This window comes from Telmatherina bonti (assembly GCF_933228915.1).
Source record: "Telmatherina bonti genome assembly, chromosome: 8".
NCBI lineage: Eukaryota > Metazoa > Chordata > Actinopteri > Atheriniformes > Telmatherinidae > Telmatherina > Telmatherina bonti.
In genome coordinates this window covers 16,457,760-16,473,561 of record NC_136626.1, presented here as the reverse complement: position 1 = coordinate 16,473,561, position 15,802 = coordinate 16,457,760, and the positions used below count along the sequence as shown (strand labels likewise).

Here is a 15,802-nt window from a genome sequence, read left to right as displayed (position 1 = left end):
TTGGTTAATACAAAATCATAAATACAGACTCAGCAAAACTGCAGCCATCGTTTCCCAACAAGAGGATGCGTCTCCACATTGGGGACTGTATGTTCATGACTTCCTAAATGAAGCATTTCCAGATCGCTGGATCGGAAAGGATGGCCCAATTCCCTGGCTACCTCGTTCACCAGATGTCACTCCGCCGGACTTCTTTCTATGGTGTTAACGATATTATGCATCATACACCAGACATCAGCAACCTGATGCCATTTCCACCGTGGATGAGGCAATAGGCGCTTCTTGATGCGCTTCTTGCAACAAATGGTGCAAATACAGAGGTGTTTACAATACTTTTCACAGATTTGTCTTTTTATTTGCTTTTGTTTTACAATTGTTCAATTTACTGGCAGAGAAATTTGATGCTTTTCAAAATCGGCTGAGAGGAAGCCGAAGAAACTTAATGGACTTAAAAATCCATATTGTAAACCGACAAGCCTGACAAGCTGATACTATTGCCAGAAAGCCAAGCAAGCTGTGATAATATATATATATTTTTACCTTTATTGAACCTTTTATTTAAACAGGTAGTCCCATTGAAACACAGCCTCATTTATAAGAGAAACATTACGAAAGCATCAATCACTGCTCCAGCACCCCTCCATTAACCTGTGTAATAGCCTGTTTCTGGTTCTTTTGCTCTCTTCCCTCTCTTTCTTGTAACCTGCTCTTTTTCAATAACATTTCTAAAATGCATTTCTCCTTCCTTCTGCTGCATCCATCATGCCACCTCCTTCCTTTCCACAGATGACCACATGACTTGTCCAACATGGGGTCCCCACACTCAAGATACCTATAAACATATTTCTGTTACCTCCTCCACAGTGGGACACAACAAAAGACAGTAAGGTGATTGTAAATGACTGTATATTTGGATTGAATATGATTTTCTAGTGTAATAATTTGCAGGATTTGTTTCATTTGATCAAGTGTTTGTTTTTGTAATACTCATTGTAGCCACAAGAGGATGAAGTGCTCCCCTACTTCACTTGCAAGCACTTGCACTTGATTGAAAGAAAGAAGAAAATAAAAAAATCGAACTTTTTTCCAATTTTAAAGTTGTAAAAGTGATAGTTTCTATAGTTTCTCTCATGTGTAGCTTTTTTATGAATAAATGAAACATATAAACTATAAAACTATAAGCATATTTTTTCTCGCAATCATCTGCATATGCTTTTGCAGTAGAGAGTCAGAGACATGCAGGTGCTTTGACCATCTTACTCACAAGTTTCTACCCTAGCAGTGTGTTTCTGGATCCAACTAACCTACCTTCTCGACAACTGAATCTTAAACTGTCTTCCTAACATGCGCTTTAGTACCACAGTCACCTCCCACAATAAATCTGAAGCACTCAAGCTGATGACAGCAGAGCTATTGTCATGAAACACAAGTAATATCAAACAGCCAATGAAGACTATGATATATTGTTGTAAACAAGGGTCATTAATCAAACCCCACCCCCATCTTGAAGCTTTAGAGCTCTGACCTTCTGCGGCTGGGTATGACCCCAACTTCAGGGCAGTTTGGGGGTGGGGGGCTGAGGTGACGGGCAGGCCACCACTCTTCTTCGCCAGCACTGCTCACATGGAGGATGTCCCCGAAATGAAAGGGCAGGGTCTGATTGGGCGTGCTCGTATCTGATGCACTGCCATCATAGTCAAACAGCGCCCTGAAGACAAACAGAAGAAAACAACATTTAAAAAAAAAAAAAAAAAAGAAAAGTCTATTACAAAAACACCACTTCAGTTCAGAAGAAGAACTCTGTCCTGCTGGATGGGGGCACACTGGTCAGTCATGTATTTAGTTGCAGAAGCCATGAATGCCTTTATTTTGCATTGCACTATGAAATCCCAGAATACGTTTCATTATAAGATTTGTCATTTAACATAGTAAATCGACCCCAGCATTATACACAAATGATAAAAGATGAACAGTGACACAAAATCTCCATGCATTTCATTTTTGAACTTGTCTGGATCTGCATGTTTCTCTTTTCATGCAGGCAGTTGTGCACGTCTGTCTATTTGTGTGTCACTGTGGATGTTTGTGTATGTGTTAGAGCCGTGATATGTCTGTGACCACAGATTCAAACCAATCCAGAGGGAAAAGACCTTGGAAAGTAGGCCAGCAATGGGTAGTGTGTGTATGTGCAACGTAACTAGAGCTGAAATAACCAGCATCCCCTAAAGTCCCTACTGCCTTCATCAATAAAACAGAACAGAAACAGAGAAGAAGGAGGCAACATGAATCAGACACAGACATATGCAAACTAACCTAAGAGAGTCTCAGAGCAGAGCAAAAACACATCATGTCATGTGTTACTGTTGTTGGATTAAAGGTTCTAAAGGAAAGATGTAAATAAAGGACACAAGGATTTTAGGTAGCAGATTATAATGCGACAAACTGCACAGCGAGAATAAGCATAAATTCCTGATATAAACAATGCATCCTATGATTAATAGAATCTTTGTTGAATAAAGAGTGATACATGCCGTGTTGACTGTTACAACAGTATGTGATATCATTTCTTTTAAGTCTTTTTGCAATACTTTACTGTGAAAATAATTACATCCAGCAAAAATCTGCTCAGAAATTGTATGCTGGTCCCTTGAGACATTTTAAAGACATCAGTAGCATTGTTAATATAAATAATGACTTTAAGGGCCAACCTTCAGGGTAAAGCACTTGTAAGATTAACTACACAGTTCAATTCTAGTTAAAAAACACACCAATGTGACTTAAATAAGTTAGATAAAAGATATATTCGTGTTTTTTGTTGTTTTTTTTAGTCAGTTTTTGTTGTAATATTGCTGAAAGGGAGAGTAGTCATACAGGTTGGTTTTAGCTGACTGACGGCATCTAATTACAATAAATTATCATATCATAATCATTATTGTACAAGCAGCAGATTAACAGGTCAAATCACTGCATGAATTAATTAGCCGTAATTGCACAAAAAACATCCATTTAGAAGCTGATAAAAAATAACCCAAACAGTCAAACCTGTGGAAAATAGGTCGTCAAAACTGTAGGAACATCTTCATTGCTTATGTTTAAGGGGCTTTTTAACAATACTTTATTTAAAGTGTTTACAAATAACGTAGTTTGGAACTTATCCAAAATAAAAAAAATAAGCTGATGTGTGAAATGTATGCAGTTCATTCAGTTAATATAAGACCTGTTTTATTTTAATCCAAGTATAAGAGTTCCATGCGGAATTCATTACTGGTAACAACTTATTAAAATAACTAATTGATTTATTGATGCTAGATGTTTTTTTTTTTTTTTTTTAAATATTTTCTCCTATTTCATCAATGTTTTTGTTGTAAAATTGATTTATGTGACATTGTATAAATATTTTCTTATTGTACAAACACTTCCTTTGTTAATTCATAAAGAAGTCAAAATTGAAAAAAAAAAGCATACTAAATGGAAAAAGGAGCAGAAAAGGTTAGAAACAAAACATATAAATAGTATTTACTTTCTTTTTACAGTACTAATTGACACCAACATTTTACAGGATGCTCACCACACATGAATTTGTGTTGAGCAGGTCTCACGAATAGATTGTGCAGAGTTAACAAGGCCAGAAACCATGTAAATGCAACTCTAAATGAATTACAGACTCTCAGTCTCACAGTCAATTTCATTTTAATTTCATAGTTTAATTCCCCTGTGGGATCCATTGAAATCCAATTATGGATGTGAAGACACACAGACTACTGCAGTACGAAATATGTTGGATCTTACATGCTTCAATAACTTCTGTTGTAAACATGTTGATGAAAGTTTTGTATTAATGATGTATATGCAGCTTGGAGTCTATTACCTTGTTATGATAAATGATTTCAGATTTTCTAAAAGGCCTGCACCATGTTAAGGTTAGAGGATGAGCTGAAATAAACATAAATTCAGTACTAACAATCTTCATGTACATCCAGAGAAGCTGTTTAAGGAAATTATTAAATACAATAAAGCAAACAAGATCATTCCTGGCATTTCAACCAATTTTTCACTAAACAGACTGCATTGATTGTTATGTGTAATAATTCTAAAAGCTGTAGCTGGAAATGAGGCTCTAATTCAATTAACCTGTTCTTGGAATTACAGTAAATTTAATTCCAAAGTGAAAAACCTGACATGAATGAATCGACTGAGAGAACATTAATTACCTTAATGTGCCTGTAACAGAAACATAATTACATTTCAAACATGCCTTTGTAAACATAGTGCCAGAGTTGGACTTTTGCATTGCCAGCATCTCATTTTCTGAACAACAGAGCAGTTCAACTTTGAAGTGGATGCTCATGTTCTGGTACTGTTTATGTGTGCTTTATTTCAGAAGATAAAACAAAGGATGAAAGAAAATATATAATAAGGCTTTGTAAGACACAATAGGAAAATTCAAATAAATTTCCAATCAGACCATGTTAACAGTAAAAGGGGAGAAAAGAACTAAACTAACATTTCCTGCTTTTACACCAACATACAGCCTTGTTTGTTCCATCTTTCAGTATCACATAGTGACTTATTATAGTCAGACCTTCACATAAGTACATTTAATTAGACTGATTGCTTTCAGCTGCTTTGTTATTCTAGGTTTCAAATAAGACTAAGTGTTGGTGTTATAAAGTTTTCATCTCTGAGATTATCGAAGGGTTCATTACCCACATTTAAATGTAAAACTGAACTAATGGGGTGTATTAGAAAGATAATTGACCTTTTTCACAAAACAGAAAACTATAAAAAAAAACATACTTTGGATATATTAAAAAGCATTTAGATCCCTGCCAAAAAAAAAAGAAAAGAAAAGGAAAATCAATTTTTAATACGAAAAGTACACTCTGCTTAAAATGCACTGTAAGCCTTTAGTGATGACTGCAGTTCAGCTGATTATCATATATTGTGCAACTATCTCTGCCTCTTCAGGTGAATCTTTCCGCAGTGGAATATACAATTACGATGGCAAGCTATTGAGCCATGCAGTGTGTTTAAAATAGACCATAATGGTGTGAATTTAAAATGAGCCAGGAGAGAAGCAAGGGGAAGAGGATATATACACACCTTTCACATAAAGGACAGTCATGGAGACAGTACATACAGTATGTCACTTTGCGTCAGTGACATTTCTACTGAGGAAAGAAGAAAGGTTAACCTGTCTTCCACACATAATACACTTGCAAGCCCTACACTCACACATATACATGCATGGACACACAGCAGCCCAGAGCACCAGGCACCCCCAATCTGTCACGCACCAACAAGCTCACCTCAACCAATTGGATGCCAGTGTGATGCTTCCTTTTGATATTAGCAGGCTGATTGATCATTTCTGGGCAGTAATAAAGGAACTGTTTCCCTGACAGTAATTTAATATATAGGTTGTTTGGGCGGGAATTACTAAATTATTTTACATAACCTTAAAATGATCCTGGCCTAATTTTGACAGGACTTGTCATTAAATTCAGTATGTGAACAAATGACCTTCCAAGAGGTGTCATCAGTTGCATTATTTATGAAATTTTCCTCATATATATTTTTTTTAAATCAGAAGCTTACACAGGTTGTTGCATTGCTGTACATTTTTGTAAATGCTGCTCTAAAAACATTTTAAACATTGTAATCAGTATCGACTCCAATTGTCCAATATTTTTGAGAAACAATCCAGAAAACTGCATTAATTCTCAACCAGTTCTACATATCAGTTGATACACTCATCAGCCTTCTTCTTGGCTTAGAAGTTAGTGCTTTAATGGTATTGTTACAGACCTTTAACACACACTGACACAGTTTGGTCGTCAACATGGCCACCATCTCTCTAGATGTATATGACAAGTCTATAAATCAAAATTTTTGAAGACTTCTAACTTATTGATGGAAGATTAGCGTGATATACCTTACTCACTTTTATGACAGATAACAAAGAAGAGTAAAGTCCCAGTAGTGCAGTCAGGTGTAGTTTAAATGTAGTTTGTAGATTTTATAGCTTTATAACTTTTATAAACTGGTGTTGGGTGACATTTTTGTCTGATTTAATCAGCTGAGTGGGCAACAGCACTATTCTTTGCTTTTTGCCAAAGCTAAGTAAAAACTCAAGGACTTACAACAATCATAGCCATGACCGAGCATGTTGGCAAACAGTGATCTCATCATTCCTCATAATTAACCATTAGACTGTAGTTAACAAAGTGAATAATTTGTTTTGATGGGGATTATTCCAAGCAGATGAATCGTGTGTCCCCTGGTGTTTCATAAGAGAAAATGATCTATTAGCATTTTTTTAAAAAAAAGATTACACAATGAAGAAGCAAAATAATAAATCCTCCTCTTTCTCAGTCAGGGAGAAAACAACAGTTACTCACTTATTTTGATGAAGCATTCTGACAATGAGTTGCTCTATAGATGACATTGTCAGACCTTAAAAATGACCTTTGGCCTCTAACTTTGAGATATTTAGTTAGTAGCTGTTGAAAGAAAAGCACACTTACTCTGTCAATCAGGTTGGTACTGTTAATATATTCACAAACTCTGTACCTTCTTCCATTTAGTTTTTTTTCTTACAATGTTTTCATAAATTTTCTTTTAAATCTTATAATGCAAAGCACTTTGTGGTGATTTGATATAAAAATAAAGTATGATTTGATTTGATTTGATTTTTGCTGTTATTGATCTTCCACAAGATCTAAAGCGTCAATGTGAACCAAATGCCATAAATAATTATATTATTTATTACAAAGAAAGGACATCATCAACAGTATAGTTGGTTTTGGTCAGAAGCTGCTTCTGGGCTTCGAACATGAACAAAGAGATTTGATGATTCAGAGAAGACTGAGCAACAGGGACACGCAAGGACAAGAGTGACACAAGGACAAAGGATGCACAGAACTACAAACAAGACATGTGTTTGAGTGAAACAGCATTCCTGACATAATCTTATTGTCATTTTATATGAGTTAACTTCTATTTTAGCTTTTTACATCCATAAAACATTTACTAAACAGCTGAAATATGACTTTCTGATAGTTGTCACGCTGAAGGACACTGAAAATCAATCTTGCATGTGTGTGTGTTACCTGACATAAAGGGTGCGTTTCTGTGTGGAGCGTAGAGACATGGAGCTTGAGCTGACGCTGCTGGTCATCATTTGTTCTCTCAGGTCATGGATCTTTGCTTCAAAACGACTGTACTCTACAAAAGCAGACACACAAAAAGAAACCTTTTATAGAACCAGCATATGTAAAAGAAGAATTACATATTGCTCTTAAAGAATTTTACACATTAAATAAATAATTCTTTAGGAAGCATCTTTTTTAAACAATTTTTACAATCTACCTGCTGTTCCACATTAGAAGTAGTGAGTTTTACACGCTAATCACTCAGAAGATGAAAGATAAGAGCCAAGCATGAGCAGAAAACAGCCTGAAGGGTCGTGGTTTATTTTCAGTGACAGTCATGTTTCATGTAAATGACTACAGAGCAACAAGTACAAGCATTTCAAATAGTCTCTTTTTTAATGGCAAAATTGTAATGGTCCATGCGTTTGTACAGGGATTACTCGGTGTAACAAGCAACATAAAAATTTAACTGCACACTGTCCTTTACACCTAAAGTTCAATGCTGCTCATGGCCGCTAGTTCAGTATTTTTCAGCTATTACAGCCTCCTTTTCCAGGTTCATACATTCTGATTAGGAAGATGGTGGTCTTTATGAAAATTGTTTCATCATTCAATGAGTCAGTGAATGAATGTGCACACCAAACACTTACATAGTGATGGCTGGATGCCAAGTCAAGGCTTTAAAATGTGGTTGACCAATTATTGTTAGTGATGTGAAGATGGTTCCATTCATCTTTTTTAGACAGTCTATGAATCATGCAAATAAAATCACTATTTACTCATGAAAACATTACACTTACCATAAATTCAAGATGTAAATAATTTATAAAGACTGATTTTTAAAAAAAGGATAATTATCACAAACAAAAGACCTTCTGCAGTGTTTTGCAGTGAAGACCCCATTGATGTCTTCTGAAATTTTCTTAGATTTAAAAATATCTTTCTTTAATGTAAATATAAGTTTGTGCGGGGAAAGGATGTCCTCAGCCTTAGTCCGCTCTGCTTAACTCTAACTAATTGTTTTCTGGTTGGGGAAGCCGGCTTTCAGTGGGCTTAACATCAGAGCCATTTGAATCTCTAGGCAAATCTGAGATGCAGGCAGTAGGGAACAAGGGAACGGTTGTTCTTTGGTGTGAACCCTGCCTTGCATTCCTCCCCTTCTTCCTCCTATCAGTCCTCAGACAACATGCCAACAACTCCTTAATCTATCATGTAGGTAATCTTACTATTGAAATTAAATGACTAAAAGACTCATGAATGAATTATGCAATATTCTAACTCTAGTGTATAAACTCATGCACTTTGTATGAGTGCTGTCATAGAGAGCAGCTGCTGCATGTGAGAATGGACTTCTCTGCTTTTATGCTTTTGCTGAAAGTAAAAAAACAGGTAAATCTGAGGAGTAGCATTAAACATGCACAATGACTTCACAGAGTGACGTTAGTGTGGTGTGATGCAGCATCACTAGTGCAGCGTTTTCAAAAAGTCATTAAGCTTTTATTAGTTCTTTGGTTGAAATATCACAGTTATACTAAATGAACATAGGATAAAAACAAACTTGCATGTTGGAAAAGAAGTTTCTCCACAAAGAGCCTGAATTGTTTGTTGTCCACATTTCACCCTAGCATATCTTAGAATAATACAATTACACTGCAAATAGTTTCTATTTGTCATAAAGTTGTAGAAATTTATCAATTCAATCATGAATTCACAATTAATACTCTGATTTTCACCATCAGTAACAACTGTAGACTCAATCCACCTTGAACGACAAGTGGAAAATGGCGAGAGTTCCTGGGTAGCCAATCAATGAAAAGTGCAATGATTTACTCACACACTCAGCACAGTGACCCTATGCTTCATTTCCTCCTGCTATTCGGAGAAAAAAATGCTCAAGTTTTACACTTGAAACCCCCTTTTTGATATAGTGATTATAAAAATGTCATTGTGTCTCTTTAATTATACATGTAAATTAGTTATGGAAATGTTTCATGTGACAAAGCTCATTTAAAATGTTTTAAGCTTATGTGCAATTGTTTTTATGAAGATGAGTCACAATATCAATGTCTACATCTAAATAGCAAGTTGCTGGTTCTCTATGACAGTAGATGCAATATTGTTATCCAGAGCAGCCAAGCGAAGAGCGGATATGGCTGTCTTCCACACTGCTCACCACATTAACTTCCCAGAAACCTCTGAACAAACACAAAGATGGCAACACCATCATTCGAAAGCTCAAAAAAGCCCCCCTGATCATGTCTCTATGTGCTTGTGTGTGTGCCTAAACCATTACTCTGGTCTACAGAATCAAATTAACCCTGAGTAATTCAATCACACTCAAGGTACGCACAGCCATGCACACACACACACAAGTTGTCTTGTCTTCGCCCTATTTCTCTTCCCCCTGTCTTGCCTGTCTAATGGACCCAAAACAGTCAGATCTCTGCTGATTTTTAGCAAAGCATTCCTTAGTTTGACAAAGCTGTTAACAACTGAAGTATACTGAAGAAGCTCAAAGACGTTCACGGCTTAAGTTGAAATCGAAATTGAAATTAAACAAACTATACTATAGTTATTCCACAGCTAAATGTTTTATGCAAAACAGTGATGTTTTGAAAGGGAGGAAAAACTACCTCAAATATTTCCATGAAAGGAGAGGGGGAAATCAAAATGACCTTGTACTGAACCAAATTTACTTGTTTCTTACATTTGCAGCACTGACTTAGTTCAAAATACCTTTATATCTAATTTAATTTATTAAGATCCCCTTTAGCAACTGAAACATCAGCAGCTATTCTTCCTGGGGTCTCCTTTATATTACATTACACATTAATGGATGCTCTTCCTTTCAGTGTGAACCCTCATGTCAAACATAAAAATTACCTGTTTTAACATCATCAGCATTTAACCATCTGTCAGCACACATCACCTCAATGTTATGTTACAAAGAGAAAGAGAGGGAAAAATGGAGGAAGAGAAGATGACTGACTGAGTGGAACAGAGAGGTGGCAAGAGGAAACACGTAAATGACAAAAAGTCACAAAGCGTTAATGCACCAACATAAAAAAAAAAGACTGATGAACTAATGGAAACAGAGGCAGAGAAAACTGTGGCGATAAAGAGTCACTATGCTTCTTTTTTTATGTAAAAACCAAAGAGTGTGTTACAGCTGAGACATTAACACTGATTCGTCCTGAGAGACAAAGCCTGTTCTGATAAGTATGCAGCAATCGTCATTATATATAAGGACTTAAACCAAGGATGGCAGCTCAGGGTTTTAATTTTGAGTAAGTATGCAAATTTACCTTAGAACAAATCTTATAAAAAAATAAAATAAAATTTTTTAAAAAAGTTGATTTTAAGCTAATCTGCTGCATTTCCCACTAGCTTTGCCATTATTTCAAAAAGCACCCAAAGTTACTCAATGTTTCTCAGGCAAGATGTTGACATGTAAATCAGTTCAACCCCTCCTCAGCTGTACTCACACACTGCTGGCAGATAGGCAGCCTCAACGTCCACAATGTGATCCCAGCACCGTGGCTTTCAGATCAGTGTCTTGGTGAGTGAAAGTGAGGATTGAATCTCAGAGTCCGTAGGTGTGAAAGAGGGGAAAAACAGAGATGCTGAAGAAGCTCTAATGCCAGCTCCACGTTGAATTGAGTGTATGACAGCGCCAGAGTGCGGTGACGTGAGTGTGTGTGTGTGTGTGTGTGTGTGAAGTAATACAAGCGTGTGCTGGTATGAAGTATTATGTGTGGCTCAGGAGAGAAGGAAAAAAAAAAAGAGAAGAAAACAAAAATGTGTATAAAATCAGTCCAGTGCTGTTCAGCTGCCAGAGAGACAACAGATGCTAACTCGCTCTCTCTACTACACTCTTCTGTATCTCTGGTTTGCTGGTGTGTTCATTTTGCTCCTCCCCCTCTTTGACAGCAGCTTGCTGTAGGGCGGAGACACACACATACTTACAGACACACACAGCGTTCCCTCAGGTCACTCATGCAGGAAGCTGAGTCTATGCCAGGCTCTCCTGCCCTACTTTGGCCTGGGGAATTGACACACCACACAAACACACACACTCAAACACCCAGCAGAGCTTGACCAAGCATTTTTAAAATGGACAATTGGGAGGATAAAGTAGCAGCTTAATTCAAAGTTCCTACATAGTGATCTTTTCATTTTATAAAGAAGCTCCAAGTTATAAACATTAGCATTCATCTTCATAAAGTCTTAAACTCATGCTGGAGTTAGTGATTTATAATAGTCAGTGTTTAAATGTTAAGTGGAGGCCTTTTTTCTTCAGTTTTCAAGAGAAATGAAGCATCTTGTGATAATAAATCAACATCACCAGATATGAAATTTCACATGATCAGCATTTAACCGTCGCTGTCGGCATACATCACCTCAGTGAAGCCTTATCAGATTAATAACAAGAGAAACACACAGTGCAGGAGGGAGAAAACACACGACACAATGAAGGGGAAGAGAGTGATGGAAAGGGGAAAAGTGAGGAGGAGGAGACTGGGAAAAAGAGAAGGGGGAGGGGGTCATGACAGAGACAAATGGTCTCAGGATTTTTATTCCCTGCTTCCCTTATTTGCCTCCCCTCGCTTCTCTTCCCTTCTCTCTCTCTAGAGGAGCATTGTTCCCCAACTGAGCAGCTGGTCTTTTCTGCATAGTGTGCAGCAATTCAACAGAAAACCGCTGGAGATGGGCAACTCACACCTTCAGGACAGAGAGCATTGCACCAATATGTTCCTTTCAGCTCACTCATTGCCCTGTTTCTTGCTTAGACAACTCTTTCTTACATGACTGTAGGGCCTTTTGAAGATTCACAGAAATGTTTTTACAGTTGATAACCACCATGTCTATGTCCTTTATTAGTTTTGTCACAGAGGATATAAAAACACAAAGGTGACAAGTCATGATTAACTAGCTATAGCTACTGGCTGTTTGTAGTCTTGTTTGCCCTTCATGGAGAACAGTAGATGCCTCTTTACATATGTCTTTGTTAATATTAGAGTTAAAGATGCTTTTTTATTTCTACCAGTAGCAGTACTGTGGACTGATGTGTCTTATAGCCTCAAATTATCCACGTAATGCTTAAACAGAAGGTATCTAGGCTTCTTTTTTGAGTTTTGCAGACACTTGTTTTTAACTGGCCTCCTCTGTTTTCACTGGTAGGGAGTCTCAGGTAGTTTAGCTTTTATGATTTGTCATCAGATCTGTCTGCTGACAGATGGTTGTTGAGAGGGCCGAAGTAAATCATTGATGGCAAACTTGGGTTACATCCAAACTAATGCATTTTTTTCTCATAAAAAGCAAATTTTTCTGTTTAGATTGGCAAATATTCAGAAGAAATTTCAGTCCAGTACACAAGAGAGATGCCAGTATTGGTTGCTCTGCTTTAGATAAACTCTTAACAGATTAAAAGAAATGGTTTAAAAAAAAAAAAAAAAAAAAAAGGTTCTTTTTTTCCTGGCAATGTCACAGAGTTGCATATGTCAGTGACACTTGGATCCAAGAGTATAAGCAAAACGTGATGGCAGAAAATATTTGGTTTTGGTTGCCATGTAGTGCATACAACTACATTCCAGGAATCTGTGGAAGTCATGGTAAAGGGAAGGATGCTGTCACCCAGGATCTAAACTGCAATGGATGTACAAACTCCAGTGTCAAATTTGACTTACTCTTTAACAAGAAAAAAATTTGATTTCCTGAATTAAGTATTTTTTCTAAAAGGGTTAGTTTTAAGTTCCTATAGTTTCCAACCTTAACTATCATATTTAACTAGAGGCTGTGGCTCTCAGCGCTGCCAATTAGTCACATACAACTCAGTTTGGGCCTCTACGGCTTTCTGCTAAACTAAAATTAAAGGTGGCAACACATGACAGAAAGTGACAAAAAAGCAACCAACATCAAAGAAGGCGATTTTAAAAAGCAGATGTATAAAAAGGCACACCTTTCAGTTTTACCCCTACAAAAAAAAAAGTAACTTCCCCATGAGATACATTGATTTTAATTGTAAGACGAATGGGCTTGTACACTGTAATCAAAATATTTCATGAAATGTCTCATTTACAGACATTAAACCGTTAATTTAAATGTGCAAAAACACAGTAAAACCCAAATCCTTCACTTGGTAAGTCTGTTTTATAAATTTGAAATATTCATTGCACTTTAAAGCCTTGGCTCTAAAAATAGCTGCGCTGGCTGGGGCTCATCTATAATTGAAACAGTCCAGTAGAGTAATCTATACTGGTATTGATTAACTGATCAGATTGCAGGAGAGATGAGAGAGGAGAGAAGGAGAACGATGAGATCAAATAAAGCAATCAACTAAATTTCTCCTTTGAATGTGCTTTTTTGGTGCACATCTGCTTTGTTGTGAAAGCCTCTCCTGCAGCTCAACATTGCTGTGACAAGGCGACACCCAGCAAATCTCAAAACAGTGAGCCTTCCTTTACAAGCAAAGCTTGAAATACCCCAGATAAATCTTTGTGAGCGATGAGTCAGACCATTACCACCAAGCCACAAACACTGAGGAGAAGAGAAGCTAAAGATACTGAAGGAAAAGAAATGAAAGAAAATTACTTTGCAGTTACCAGATGATATTTGAAAAACCTTGAGTGTGAAACCCAGGAATGAAGTTGCTATTAATAACAACTAATGCATGGCACACACACACACACACACGTACAAAGTTTAATAAGCAGGCTAACAGAAGTGAAGATAATCCTCTCTGCATCACCTCAGAATTACTGCTGACAGACACCGCCTCTGTCATGTGAGAATGTGTTTGTGTGCGTGACAGTGTGTATATGTGACAGTAGTGTGTAATCCCAGTGACTAATGCTGCTGTGAACCAGCAGGAATTACAAACCCACATCAGAAAACTTTAAAACACAGGAGGGTTTAAAGTCCACACTGCTGCATTTGGTTTTTATTAATGAAGACACAAGTGTTCAGCACAGACAACATTTGTATTGGATACTTGAGATCTGGGAAATGAAGCAGCAATGTGGAATTTCCTGTTGTGGGACAAATAATGGTGGGAATTAAGTTTATAATGTTGGTGTGCATTAAGTTTTAATGTCTAAAAAGAAATTATGCTTATATACTAATCAACATTAAAATATTGTATTTAGGTGGATATTGATCAACATGGATATCAATTCTAATCTCTAAGAAAGTAGCATCACGAATAAGATACATACAGTTTGGCATCACTTTATAATACAAGCTTTCCTCAAAACCCTGTGGAACGCAATCTTTTTTTTTTCTTCTGCCCCTTAATGAACACCAGAAAGCAGAACATTTCACTTTAAAAATGTTGACATATCATATGGTAATAAGTAGTATTTCCCAAAAGGAAACTTGTTTATTTGACATTTTGTTAAAGGGACAAATAAATACCTTATATTCAGATAAATGCACTCATTTTGATAAATTTTTCATGGGATGGGTCTTTATTGGTTAAATGCTTCTTTGGCGGAAAAAAAAAAGACTGAAAAAGAAGGTGACATTAAAAAAATAAATAAATAAAAAGACACTGTTTTAGAAATTATGTTCTCTTATGACCATAAGGCCAAAAGCTACTGGCCTGTAATGCCAATGGTTCTTTGTCTTTAATGTTAGCAAACTTAGAATGATACAGCCTCATGACATCAGACTGTGCAGCTGTTACAGATCCCCTGACAGGTCACCTGTTGCTAATATCTTTAAGGTAAATGAGCCAAAATGTTGGGAACATTAGAATAAACTCAAGTTGCAATTATCTTGCTGATAAGTTTTCATTTAATAAGGAAACTTTGATCATATACTAATTTATACATCACGGGCAACTTATGTCCACTTTTTGTCATAGAATCTTGGAAAAAAGTGCCTCTAGGGAGCTGTGAGAAACAATGGTTGTCGCTTAAGATTTACTGATCAGAAGCATTTTTTGTCATGGTGACATCGCTTCTTCACACCTAATTACCCCTTAGGAGCAAAAAAGGAGCAGAAAAATCTAAATATGTTTCGTGAATCTGCCTGACCCTTTGATTCTTTTATTGTTTGCTGAATTTGGAATAAACAGCCACATTGTGATGCATCCATGAAGCTGGTTTATCATGTTGAAGTAAGCAGCTTGATTTGTATCTGGATATTGAGTTGGTGTAACATAGGTGTGAAGTGCACAAAATGTTGTAACCAAAGTCGGATGGCAGTCAGTCATTGCTTAAAATGTCAATCATGTGTCAAACAGGAAGAAATGGGCAAGTTAGTGGATCCATATATTTGTACTTTTACTACATTTTTGCTGCCAATCAAATTAATAGCATAATCAATGGTTGTGGACTTGCCTTTTTTATTTTTTTTCTTCAAAATCAAAATGTGACTCAGATGTTAATGACAGCAAAAAAAAAAAATGTGTTGAAATGGGGTCAGTTGAGTGTCAAAGGGCCTTGAGGGAAATACATTGAGTGATGTGAATACTGCCATATATGTTGTCCTTTAGTTGTTTCTTAGGTTCTTTCTGTGAATGTAAATTTGCACAAAGATGTGTAATGGTCTGGGGGACAGGATCTATTTTTACCACTCTTCCCAAATTATTCATCTAATGCTGAACAGTAACTATCATATGTAAACAGACTGCATAATAGCACTAA

At 36.5% G+C, this 15,802-nt stretch overlaps 1 protein-coding gene across 1 annotated transcript in view; it reads right to left on the bottom strand.

The window, feature by feature from the left end:
* The window catches only part of LOC306759244 (disks large homolog 4-like), a 111,891-nt gene that overhangs the window by 9,035 nt on the left and 87,054 nt on the right, over positions 1–15,802 (bottom strand). The window contains exons 14-15 of the mRNA XM_079244814.1: positions 7,113–7,227; positions 1,526–1,708 (exon numbers count right to left, since the gene is read on the bottom strand). Of these exons, the coding sequence (XP_079100940.1) occupies positions 1,526–1,708; positions 7,113–7,227 (298 nt within the window). The remainder of the gene's footprint in view (positions 1–1,525; positions 1,709–7,112; positions 7,228–15,802) is intronic.